We start from the raw sequence: 12,539 nt of genomic DNA, 5'->3' as shown, positions 1-12,539 counted from the left end.
GGGGGTTTGGAGGCTGCAGCTCCCTGCTCTCACAGATTGGAGACACATTGCGCTCAAACGCAACAAGTCGGGTGTCATGCTCCTCCAGCTGAGATGCTCTGATGCAGGAGAGCAGCGACCGGAAGGATAGAGGTAAGTTTCCCCTTTTCTTTCTCTCCCTCCCTCTCTTTTTTTTTAAAAGAAATCTCAGCTGTTTTCTGTCAGGCGCTCAGAAGATTTTCAGTTTTACTGTCCACTAAGGATTTTTTGACAGTTTCATCAGCTCTTTGTTAAAAACAAGTAAAAACAATTCCACTTATCGTCGCCTTATCAAAACAGCCGAACACAGGTGAGTCAACTAAAGTCCTTAAGGTGTGATTGTACATTCATTCATTTATTCATGTGTTCAGAGACATGTTTAAAATATGTTAATCTAAATATGATATGTTCTGTATATTTACCTTATGGAGCTTATGGTACAAGGTTGTTTCTCCCTTACACACACACGCACACACAAGCTGATGTGCTGTTGCTATTGGATAAATCTGAGTGATGGGCAATTGTGTGTGTGTGTCACCCCCAATGGAACCCCTGGAATGGAAGACCGGGGGGGAGGGAAGGAAATAATGTAAAATGAAGAAAGAGGAGGGGGAGCTAGACGGGCAAAGGAAGGAGGAGAGCAGAGAAGATGATGGATGATGAGAGCAGGAAAAAGAAGAGACGGAACCAACTCGAGCAGATAATGGAGACGACAGAATGAAGACAGTACGGCAGAAGAAACCAGAAGAGGAGGAAATAATAAACCTCTCCACCTCCACCTGATAGGAAACAAGCTGCAGCGCACACACACACTTTCTATCCAGTGCTTCTATTCTTTTCATCTTTTAATTCCTGCTGCTAATGCATAGACGTCAAATAGAATCAACAAGCTCCCCGGCCCCTCCTCGTCCTCTTCCTCTGTATCTGTGTGGGGAAAGGCAGGAGCTTTCTATTTAATGGATTAATGAAGCTCTTAAGGGCTTTTATTCTATTCTGCTCATCTGCCCAATTTGGCCTGTAATTACGTGCATCCGTATGGACTGTGTTTTAACTGAAGCAAATGTTGTGTTTAAAATCAGGGTGGTGTAGCACTGCAACTCTCAACACAAGAAGAAATAACAGTTATTTGGGGGGGGGGGGGGGCACCGCCAGCCCTCATGAGGTAGGTGAACGTGTAGATATCAACTCTGGAAAATTGGGTATGAACAAGTCTTGACCTCTCGACTTGTTCCGTGTTTTCCCAGCTCGTGTATGAAAATATTTCTATTCGTCCAGTTTCAGGTGTTAATTGAAAATTCATCAACACCTTCTTGCTGTGAATTGTCGTGATATTTTTATACCAGCTGTATTCTCCCGTGGACTAGGTTTGACATTTTCCAAGGTAAAACTGACATGAACACATTTAGGTCCTGACGTAAAGCCTCCGTGGAAAACCTGAGGAAAATGTCCAGCATGTTTATCCTTGTGTGGACAATGTAAAACCACATCCATGAGCGTCCTCTGAGTGTAGTTGGGTCTCATGGCGTTAGCAGGACGAGGAGTATCGATCAAAGTCATAAATCTGACTTCTTGTCAGTCTTTGTAATGAAAAGTGTGGAGGCAGTGTGGCATGGTGATGGGGCGGCCGACTGGGTCCAACCCTGCAGATCTGTTCATTGAACAGGAGGAAGTCCACTGCGCCAAGGGGAGTAACACTGATGGATCACCAATTAGCTGATGGTGCATCTGCCTCAGGGTGAGAAAGAGAGAGAGGAGCAGTGTGATTTGTGATTTTCCCACACATGTCTATTTTTAGTTACCTTCATCAACATGCATCAGGCGGAGGCCAGCTTTGTTTTCTTTCTCTTCTGGTTACGAGCCTTTTTATTTATATTCCTACTAATACAAAACTATGATGAACACAACCTTAATCAGGCTCAACAAAGTAGTCAAACAATATGAACTTCCAACTGTTGTCAACTAACATTATGATATTGACACATCTGACACCTGCAGGACATACAGACAGGACAGACGGACAGGACAGATTGATCAATCTGTCCTGTCTGTCTGCGCGTTTACATCAGTTAATTCAACGTAAAGTTATTTCCCATCCTTTTTTAAAACTTCATATTCAATCAATACGCTCACGCAGACTGAACAGCGATTTTCCTGAAACGATTCTCTTCATGAAGCATTCATCAATCTCCGTCTACCCCTTCGTTTTAGGGTGGTCCTGTACACACTTTGGTCTTCGGGGCCTTTCAAAGAGCTTGATGCCACTGCCCCTTACATCACAGAGAGAAATGGGAAATTGGGACAGGTTGAAATTTCTCAGGAATAATTCAGGGATTTTTGTTCGAAGAACCTCGGGCATACTAGAAGGATTGGGGGGGTTGGTCCTTGACAAAAGACAGATGTCAAAGGAGCACTCGACTAAAAACGTGGTGTATGATTATGAATCATTGATTTAACCCCTGTGGGCTTGAAAGGAGGACATCCTGTTGAGTGACAGTGAGGACCTCGGCGTTCGTTACCAGTTGACACTTGACCAGTGAATCGAAATGGTCTGAAGACCTCTGAAGCTACGGCTGACAAAGAGCAGTTAATGACAAGAACCCGAGGGTGGAGATGTACAGCAGAAGTTGCAGCCACGGTCACACACTCATGAATATCAGTCTCCTAAATATACCAGATTTTTTCCCCATTAAGATCCACAAATTATTCGCTCATCCTTGTAACGAGTTTTTACGAAATCCGTTCAGAAATGAAAACATGACCTCCTGGGAATCCCTTTAATCTAGACTCTGTTAGTCAATGGTCCAACTCAGATTCTGATTTGGGAAAATATACTTAATCAGTTTTTTGAAAAAGCATTAATAGCAACAAGAAATAAAATGAAATACATTTTACCTGCAAGACGTCCTAGAACCTATCTGCACTCAGCAGATGCACAGAGGACAGAGTTGAAATGCACAAATTCACATCAAACACACACACACACACATGCACACACAATGCTCAGCTCATGTCATTGTCGCCTTTGTATCTGAATGCAAAGAGCTCTGGCTGTTCAATCAGCAATCATTTGGACTGTGTTGTTTATCTCTTCCACTTCTCAATGCACAGCCTCTTGGGCCTTGTTTGGATCATCCGTCACCACAGCAGCCAGGTTGTCTCTCCGAACCCGGTTATAGAACGAGAGACAAAAGAGGGGATGCCTTTTGGGAAGAGAGACGACCTCTCTACTCGTACCGTGTGCTGCAGAGATTAGGATGGGAGGTTTTAATCAGGAGGGTGTGTGTGTGTGTGTGTTGTGTAAGGCAGACCTGAATGATTTCTATTTTTTTTGCATTTTTCATTAAAAGCCATTTAATATACCTTTAATACCTATGATTTTAGAAAAACAACGTGTTAATCCCCCCCCCTCCCACAGATTTACGTATAAAAATAAATAACCCTTATTTGTACCGTTCAAGCATTCCGGTGATATGGATGTAGTCTGTTATAAGGTCGTTCTATACTTTACCCATGTGATCAATCGGGATCTGTAACCTCCAGGATTTCATAGTTGTGATGTATAATCAGCTCGCTTGGATTTGTGATTTGCATTTTGTTGATGTACCTTTTCATAATTAATATGTATTCTATTGCCACTGCAGGACCGTCATTAACCAGAGAGTGTTTTGACATATATAAACAAAATATGCCCCTAAATCCCTGAATCAGTAGAAGACCATATCCAGCACTTGGATTTCGAGGCCCACTTTTTTTTTTTAAATACAATAAACTAAATGTCGGCTGGTGTGATGGTGCGGAGAAGCTCCCCAGTTTGAAGAGGACCTTACTGTGTGGAGTTTGCATGTTGTCCCTGTGGTGTTGTGGGTTTTCACTGGGAGCTCCGGCTTCCTCCCACAGTCCAGAGACAAGCAGATAAGGGTGAGTTTACTTTTGGAGGGTAGTAAAGTCTGTAGGTGTGAGTGGTTCTGAATGTTTGTCCAGGGTGTTCCCCTCCCCTTGCCTGATGTCAACTGGGATTATTAACTGGGAAAATATGGAAGACAAAAACCCTAAAGAAAAGACTTTCCAACCAGTTTTTCTCTCAGTCTGCTAAGCTGACCTTTGCTTCTTTCTTTATTTTATCCCACATGATCTTCTCCTGCGTCACTGTAAATTATTCGTCCTTCTCATCGTCCTCATTAACGCAGTTGAGTTTAGGTTGTGGAGAACATGTCTCCATTAGTTCTCCTCCATAGGTCAGTTCATTGTGTTCCAGACAGATCACCAATTATCCGCTGTGGCCGTGGTGGACGAGGGTGTGCCTACGTGCAACGTGCCGGTTATTAAGAGACCAGTATGGCTTCATAAACAAGTCTAATAGAACAAAGTGTGTTATGATGCTGCTTTGTTTTTGTTGTGACCGAAGGAAACTTGATTAGTAGTTTAGTATTCTACAAGCTGCTGGGCGGAGATTGGACCCAACTCTCTTTTCAAATTTTGGTTCATTTCCGTTTGTCTCTGCATTTTAATTTTATCGTCCTTTCTCTATTTCGGCCTAAAAATGATCGCGACAGCTTTTAAAAAAAATATCTGTATTTTATCTTGAATATTGAACATCATCATCTAGATCGCGAGCTGGTGGCCGGCTGCAGCAAAGGTCATAAACACCCTGTCCATGTTAGTGGATGGGACAAGGGCACAGTCTAAAAAGTCAAAGTCCACGTCAAAAATATTTTCACAAAAAATGGTTTCTGTCAGTTTAGGTCCTTTATTGTCACACTGAGGATCGTCCAATTGTCTTAGTTGCTTGATGATATAAAAAGCTGAGACTGACTCACGATTTGGACCAATGTATCACCGGGACCTAAATACTAATGTGGCTGACACGTGGAGACGAGTTGTCCATCTTTATCTACGAGATGGAACCAAGGGGAAATTAGCCTAGCTTAGCATAGAGACTGGAAGCAAGGGGAAGGTGTTAGCCAGGCTTTTGCAAAGGTTAAAAAATATGCCAATAAACACCACTGACAGGTAACAGTTTGTTATTGTACAACAACTGATACGAGTGTTGCACAGGTGCCCTCTTGTGGCAGAAGTGTGCAGCTACAGTGCTGAGTTCACTGACTTCTGGTTGATTTGTTAATGTTGTTAAAGAGAGTTTAAGACTTAACGCACATTTATAACTTGGCAACAAACCGGGAAAGTGTATTTCGCAAAACCTCAAACTACAATCTTACAGAAATACGTTATCACGCTTGATTTTGCCTTTGTAAATGAAACTGACTTGGCTTTGCCTTTCAGGGACGTCGACCTGTGCCTGATGGGATGTTATCGACTTCTGTTGCCTCATAGTCCTTGACGCCAGCATGGAGGTCATCCAAGCTTCCTTGCTGCCTCAGGAAGCTCCGACAGCGACCTGGACCAACAACTCCTTCCCCGCCGACTTCCACTTCCTGTTCCTCTCCACTCCCTCTGAACCACGTCTGAGCTTCTCACCAGCTGACGGCACTTTGCTCTTTAACTCCAGTGACAACGGCACCAAACCTGAATCACTCCCCGGTTTGGCCGGAATTTTCATTCCTCTTATCTATGGGATAGTGTGTATCGTTGGCCTGGTGGGAAACACTCTGGTCATCCATGTTATAGTCAACTACACCAAGAATGAATCAGTCACCAACATTTACATTCTCAATTTAGCCATTGCGGACGAGCTGTTCATGCTGGGTCTGCCCTTCCTGGCGGTGCAGAACGCCCTGCTGTCCTGGCCCTTCGGCTCTCTCATGTGCCGTGTGGTCATGACGGTGGATGCCATCAACCAGTTCACCAGCATCTTCTGCCTGACGGTGATGTCCGTGGACCGCTACCTGGCCGTGGTGCACCCCATTCGCTCCTCCTGGTGGCGACGCCCTCACGTGGCCAAGGCTATCAGTGCCACGGTTTGGGCAGGGTCCTTTGTGGTGGTGCTGCCGGTGGTGGTATTTGCTGATGTGCTGAAGGACGATGGGAACTGCAGCATCGTGTGGCCGGAGCCAGCCGAGGTGTGGAAGACATCTTTCATCGTGTACACGTGCACTGTTGGATTTTCCTGCCCCCTGCTGGTCATCTGCTTGTGCTACCTGCTGATTGTCATCAAGGTAAAGCATTTAGAGCAGGGGTCTTCAACGGTTTTCAGGCCAAGGACCCCCAAGCTTGTGGAGAGATGGAGCAGGGACCCCATACTATATAAATTGTAAAAATTGTGTTTTATATTTAACTGGGCCTAGTTCCATGTGTAAACATTGCTACCCTGTTATTGTGCATTCAATACTAAACTATTCAAATATTACACGGGTTCATATATTCATGTTTTGAATTTACACATATGCAAGGTACAGGGTGGCCATACCATTGCCATTTATAAACACTGAGCTATACAATAATTCACAGATTCATGTTTTTATTTGAAACATACACGTAGAAGAGACAGTGAATCTTCAAGCCATCTGTGGATAGCACACATACTCCCACATTAGTGAGATGTCGGACCCTGAAGGGTAGCACATAACTTACCTAAGCTAGGACGGATGGAGGTTGTCAGGCAAAGGGTCAAATCAGCCTCACAATTTGTTGGATGCATGTTAATGTGTATTTAAAGACATTTAAATTTGTGGGGAAAAATTGGTTGGAAAATAAATTATCTCAACCAAAAATGTCGCGACCCCCCGGCAGTACCTCTGCGGACCCCCTAGGGGTCGCGGACCCCCTGTTGAAGACCTCTGATTTAGAAAACAACGAAGGAGATGTTTAGATTTGATAAGGACGAGTTGTGAGAAGATGCTGGTTCTGGAAATGGTTTTGATTCCTGTTTAAAAGATTTAAAGTTGAGAAACATATTTCCACCAGTAACGATGTTTCATACTTGTTGTGACCATGACTTTTGATTCATTTCATTTTATTTCTGCTTTTCTATCAAAGGTGCGAAGTGTCGGCAAGCGGGTGCAGGCCTCCTCCTCTCGCAGCAGGAAGTCGGAGCGTAAGATCACCCGGATGGTTGTTATCGTGGTGGCGGTGTTCGTCCTCTGCTGGCTCCCGTTCTACGCCCTGAACATCGTGAACCTCCTGGTGGTCCTGCCCGGGGACTTCAGGGGGCTCTACTTCTTTGTTGTCGTGCTCTCGTACGCAAACAGCTGTGCCAACCCCATCCTGTACGGGTTTCTGTCCGACAACTTCAAGAGAGGCTTCCGGAAGGCCCTGTGCCGCACCTCCCGCAGGGTGAAGAACGACAGGGCCTGCACGGAGGTGCGGCGGCCCACCGAGGAGTGGGGGGGCGGCATCGTGCTTCAAACGCACAAACGTGAAGGAGCCGGCAACGATGCAGTGAGGGAGTGTGGTGACGAAGAGGAGGCAGAGATCCACGGGACAGGAGGGGCCATACAGATGACGGAACTATGCAAAATGTCAGAGGATGGTGTGACAGAGGGCTCGAGGACACAGGTCGTGCTGAGGGGTCAGCCTGAGCCGGAACACTCTGGTCAGAGAGCGAAACATGGAGACCTGACGGGAAAGGGTCCCGGCTCCGATCCTCCGGAGACCGCGTCGTCTGTGGCCGGTCAGATTAAAAACAGCCGCTCACAACCTGAAGAACTCCTGGACAACTGCTCTGTGCTGGAAATCAGTTATCTGTGACCGACCTCGGCCCACGCCGTTCAGACAGCTGCTCACACACATTCGAATCGGATGTGAAATATGACAAAGACAGCAGATTGTGACAAAGAGTCTTTTCGACGATGTAAGACGAATGTAATGTGATGTACAGACGTTTAAATATCTGACAGACAAAAGAAAACTGCCAAAAAGTATTATGAAGTACAGTGTGTAGCTATTGTTGTAAATGAGACACACAGCTCCTCGGGAGAACTTGAGGAAAATGTTCCAACACATTTCTCTTCGGCTCAGTTGTGTATCATTTCCTCGGGCAATGTGAAACCATTCGTTGTGTGGTCGGAGCTTCTGAAGGAGACACAATTTGTGTGTTTAATAAGCTGTTGAGATGAAGTGTCAACAACCTCCCTCCAGAGACAATCACTCCTGACTTTCCTTTTGAGATGAATTTGTTTTTAAAATGTTGTGCTTTGAACTGCATGTAGACAACAGATTTAAGTGTGTGTATTTTAAACTTAAATCCATATTTAACATAAAAATGAAGATGAGGGAAGATAATACAGATTTAGACCTTACGATGTGGAAGAATCTCACCATGAATGTTGAGAGAATCCTTTCCTATTAGGGCTTTTACATTGATTCAATTCTTAGAAGACCAAACATCTTATAAAATGTAATTTAAGCAAAGATATTTACTACTAATAGAAACACTAGATTTGTTTTGATGGTTGAAACTGTTGTGCGTTTTGCTGTGTTTAGTGAAATCTGTATAAAGGCCAGTGTTTGTAATGAGATGTATCGTCAGTCGTGTTGTGACAACTTTGGTGAAGAACTAAATCGAGTGTGCTAGATAAATGTTGAGTTTTTAATGTACGTCACTTCAGCTTCTGCACACACCTGCCTGTGTGATGACATGTGTGTCATTTCTCAGCTGTATGTTGTTCACAAAGAAAGAACTGAAGAAATAAAAAAAATCCTTTGCTTTATTTTCCAAATGCGACTGAAATAACAACATTTAACAAATGTCTGTTCACTTTCAGCATTTTCAGGTCAAACAAGGAAATGCTGAGGCAGTTTGATGTGAAACTGCTTCAACGAGGGATGAAGGCCGCCCTCTAGTGGTAAAGATACCTTGGGAAAGAAACCTCACATCGATGCTTTCATTTCAGAAAACACAAGTTCTATTCATTTCTAAAGAAAACAACCTGACGACACCAGAGCATATTTGGATGGTAGCACTCAGTGTGTTTCACATTGTTTCAGATTCAATTTTACATCCATCAATCACCCCCCCCCCATCCCGCACTCATTCAGGATTCAGGAACGACCTCTCCGATCCACTTGAGGTACGGCGGGTTGCCCTGGTCGATCGGCAGGCTGATGACCTCGGCCACTTCATAGGGATGGTTGGAGCTGAGCGGGACAATGAGCCGTAATGAGACAAATGTGACCAGCACCCATTAAATCCCTACTCTGGGATTCTATGAGTCCCAGCAGGTAATGAAACAGATGATCAATACGATGACGCTGAGAGAGCTCCACCTCTGTGTGCTCTACTATGAAGACAATTGGTTGGAGCAGATTATATCTGTGATGTTTCTAAAAAGCTGACTTACCGGACGTACTCAGCCAGAGCAGGCACCTTGGAACTTCTCGTCTTTATCATCTGACCGAGGGGAGAAACACGGGGTCAACTTGACAGACTTGGATTTTGTGATTTTTTCACTCAAATATTTGATTAATTATTCAATAAATGTGCAAGACATTTAGGCCACATTCTCGTATTAGTCCCATTTCAAACTAGAATAGTCATCAGCTTCATTGTCAGTCGTGTTATGTGAAACCAATCGACTCATGAAGCCTCTTTTAAATTGACTAGATCCTGAATTCTTTGCACACAAACGTAAATACCTGTTTATTCCTTCTATTTGTGTCTAACTGCTGCTTCTACCGAGTCACATCTGTTGCTTTTTATGCATTTCTATTTATTCGGACATGACACGCTTTTGTTTTTCACATCATCAGGTTCTCTTCTCCTGATCTTTCAGCACAGGCACAATGATTTAGAGCAGAGCACAAATCTCTGCACCTCAAAAGACATCTAGTCTGTCTGATTCTAGACTTTGTCTCCACCTAGTGCACAAATCCAGAGGGGTGTGGAAATGGAAAGCTGCAGTATTAGTCAACACTCACCAGCAGCACCTCATCGTCCTCCTCGATCTTACCCTGCCATTCGTATCTGGAGAAATGAGACAAAGTGAATTGATGTAATTAGGCGCTTATGTTAGAGGACATAATCAGTTGTGTCTGCCAAAATACTTTCATTAAAAACACTCTTTCTGTCCCGACTCACTCAAAGCAGCTGTCTCATAACTCACATCGATTTGATTCCCGGGACAATGTTGACACAAGCAGCAAGTTTCCTCTCCACAATCCCCCTGTGACATTGAGGCAAAGATGGAATCAGCCACAAATTAAAATGCTTTAAAGAACTGGCAAGAACGAAGAATCCTGTCGACTGAAGACGAGATGGAAATGCATTTTCATTAATTATCGTCAAGAAGGTATTTCTAGAAATCACTGTATACTTTAAGTAAGTGAGATAAAACAATTTAAGATGATATTTCTTGCATCACCTGGCCAGATCTTTCGCTACGGTGTCGTTGGGACAGCTGACGAAAGCTGCAGAGTGTGTGCCTGACGTGTACGTCTCAGACGCCATGGAGAACGCCCTCAGTCCAACCGTCCTCAGCAGCTGGAACATAAACACACTCAGGAGCGACGTCTGCAGGAGGACGACACAGAGGAGGAAGAGGATGAATTCCAACAATATGTCAAACGTGTGACCACAAAACACAACATGGAAAAAGGCCACAAAAGCTATTTTAGACATTCGTACAATTGGCTCTGGACATCATCTGGAATTTGCGTTTCACAAGAACACAGCAGAAGATTGCTTGGGTCAGATTTTTCACAACAAGAGAAAAATGTCCCGGAACAGTCAGGCGAGGGGGGTGTCTGACTAGAGCACACATGACAGATTAATTCAACTGCAGAGATTATATTTTTTTAGGTCCTGAGTTATCACTTCTGTGTCCATCATGTGTTAGAAATGTCATCCACACACCAACTTGTCCACCGGGTCATTCTCCGAACATTTTACCAGGGGGCTGGGAGGAAGAAGATTGGAGAATATCTAGAGCAACTGACTCAGATTATATCCTCACATTCAGCCCCTCCGGATCATTTCTGGAGAACAAGCAGAGTTCAGGTGTGTTAAAGAAATCCTGCTCCACACTCACCAAAGCTAAAGCTTTAAAGGATCCACCTCGAAGTGACTCTGCACTGGGCAGCCCAATACGCATTCCCCTGAGCGGGTCAAACACAGAATGATGGTTAGTCTGCAGACAGGAAGTCACAATGACTCCCTAAACAAGTTGTGTGTCTTTGTGTGTGTCTGTTTTTTGTTTTGCTTGTTAAACAACAGATCAGATCATAAATGTGAAATACTTTGAATCACGTGTTGAAAAATGGAAAGTGCTTTTGAAGTATTTTTACTTCATATTTTAGCATGTACACTACTGAACAAAGTACTTTTCTTTCAGGATATTGACTTTTTGGACTTGTTAAGATTTTTTTCAGACCCAGTGTAAACTTTGTTAACTTTGTAATCCACGTTTTTTTAATATGAGCCTCGACCGACTCTGGGCTTATTGTTATGTTGCATAGAGAATTTTGAAATAATCAGAGTGAGAACACACATTAATACAACATGCTTAATAAATAATAATAATAATAGTCTTTATTTATACATAGCACTTTTCAATACACAGGGTGCCTTAGTTCAAAGTGGACAATTGAAGGCAAAACAGGAGCAACACAGCGACCCACCTCCTCACACGTTACAGACCCAGAGTTGAAGCTAACAGCTGAGGTGTTGACATGGGTTTGTTTAGCTAACAGTGTGTTAGCTGTTGTTAGCCGGGGAGCTAACAACAGCTATCAGGGGAAACTGTCTTTAGCTAGCCATTAGCTGTTAGCTGTTGTTAGCCGGGGAGCTAACGACAGCCTACAAGTGAATTGTGTTTAGCTAGCCATTAGCTGTTAGCTGTTAGCCGGGGAGCTAACAACAGTGCCGGAGAAAGAACAAACTACAATAAAAGGAATTGAATCACACGTCAGTTCAATGTGTTTCGACTCGAGTGTGAGGAGCAACAGACAAAGTGTAATTTGTGTTATCTGGTGAGTTAACTCACCTTCTGCCTGCTGCTGGAGACTGACACGGGCTGCCGTAAAGCGCAACGGCTGTGTGTTTGTGGAACTGTCGTGAACCAGCATGAGGCGTTCATAAACTCTCATACGGTTTTGTTTATTCCGAGATTTGAATTAACACTGCTTATTTATTTTCATATATATATTCTCTCAATATATACTCTCATAATAACCTAGAGTTACTGTATATTACTTTACGTTGGACAATGTTATATTATAAACACATGAAATAAGAGTAAACTAGGGGGATTTCAATACTCAACAAATTAACGATATCTATTTGTGAGCAATCATTATTAATACTGATAAATATTAATACTTTATATACTATAATAATAATAACTAGGGCTATGCTGTTGCACTGGCGGGCCCGAGCACCTGCACGTTGAAGCCTGTTGTGGTCGGTGGAGAGAGCAATCGATTCCTGTGTCCGTCACGCAATTTCAATCCTTGCCTGCTTATTACTCATTACAGTCCACGCTATCAAATAGTGAACATTTTATGTAAATCGAATGGCGACTGTAAAACAAAGCTTACTTCTTGTTGCCAGTAGGTGGCGCCATCACTATTAATATGCACAGAAATATAGCTCTGTTCAAGTAGGTGCTCTGATGTAGGGTGAGCAGTTT

General features: G+C 43.5%; 2 protein-coding genes across 2 annotated transcripts; one reads left to right on the top strand and one right to left on the bottom strand.

Annotated features, from left to right (window-relative positions):
• The first annotated feature begins 5,363 nt into the window (after nt 1-5,363).
• On the top strand, nt 5,364-8,305 carry si:zfos-169g10.2 (somatostatin receptor type 5). Its single transcript, XM_062388630.1, has 2 exons — nt 5,364-6,131; nt 6,952-8,305. Exons 1-2 carry the CDS (start codon nt 5,364-5,366, stop codon nt 7,660-7,662), a joined length of 1,479 nt encoding a protein of 492 aa, XP_062244614.1. The 3' UTR covers nt 7,663-8,305.
• A 298-nt stretch (nt 8,306-8,603) lies between these two features.
• LOC133954277 (protein CutA homolog) lies at nt 8,604-11,959 on the bottom strand. Its single transcript, XM_062388631.1, has 7 exons — nt 11,895-11,959; nt 10,941-11,007; nt 10,275-10,423; nt 10,017-10,076; nt 9,832-9,877; nt 9,255-9,304; nt 8,604-9,051 (listed from the first exon to the last, which is right to left on the bottom strand). The coding sequence occupies exons 2-7, from the start codon at nt 11,001-11,003 to the stop codon at nt 8,949-8,951; spliced, it is 471 nt and encodes a 156-aa protein (XP_062244615.1). The 5' UTR covers nt 11,004-11,007; nt 11,895-11,959; the 3' UTR covers nt 8,604-8,948.
• Nucleotides 11,960-12,539: the final 580 nt, after the last annotated feature.

The sequence above is a fragment of the Platichthys flesus genome, chromosome 5 (assembly GCF_949316205.1).
Source record: "Platichthys flesus chromosome 5, fPlaFle2.1, whole genome shotgun sequence".
Lineage (NCBI taxonomy): Eukaryota > Metazoa > Chordata > Actinopteri > Pleuronectiformes > Pleuronectidae > Platichthys > Platichthys flesus.
The sequence above is the reverse complement of the archived record's forward strand: the minus strand, read 5'-3'. Positions and strand labels throughout refer to the sequence as shown.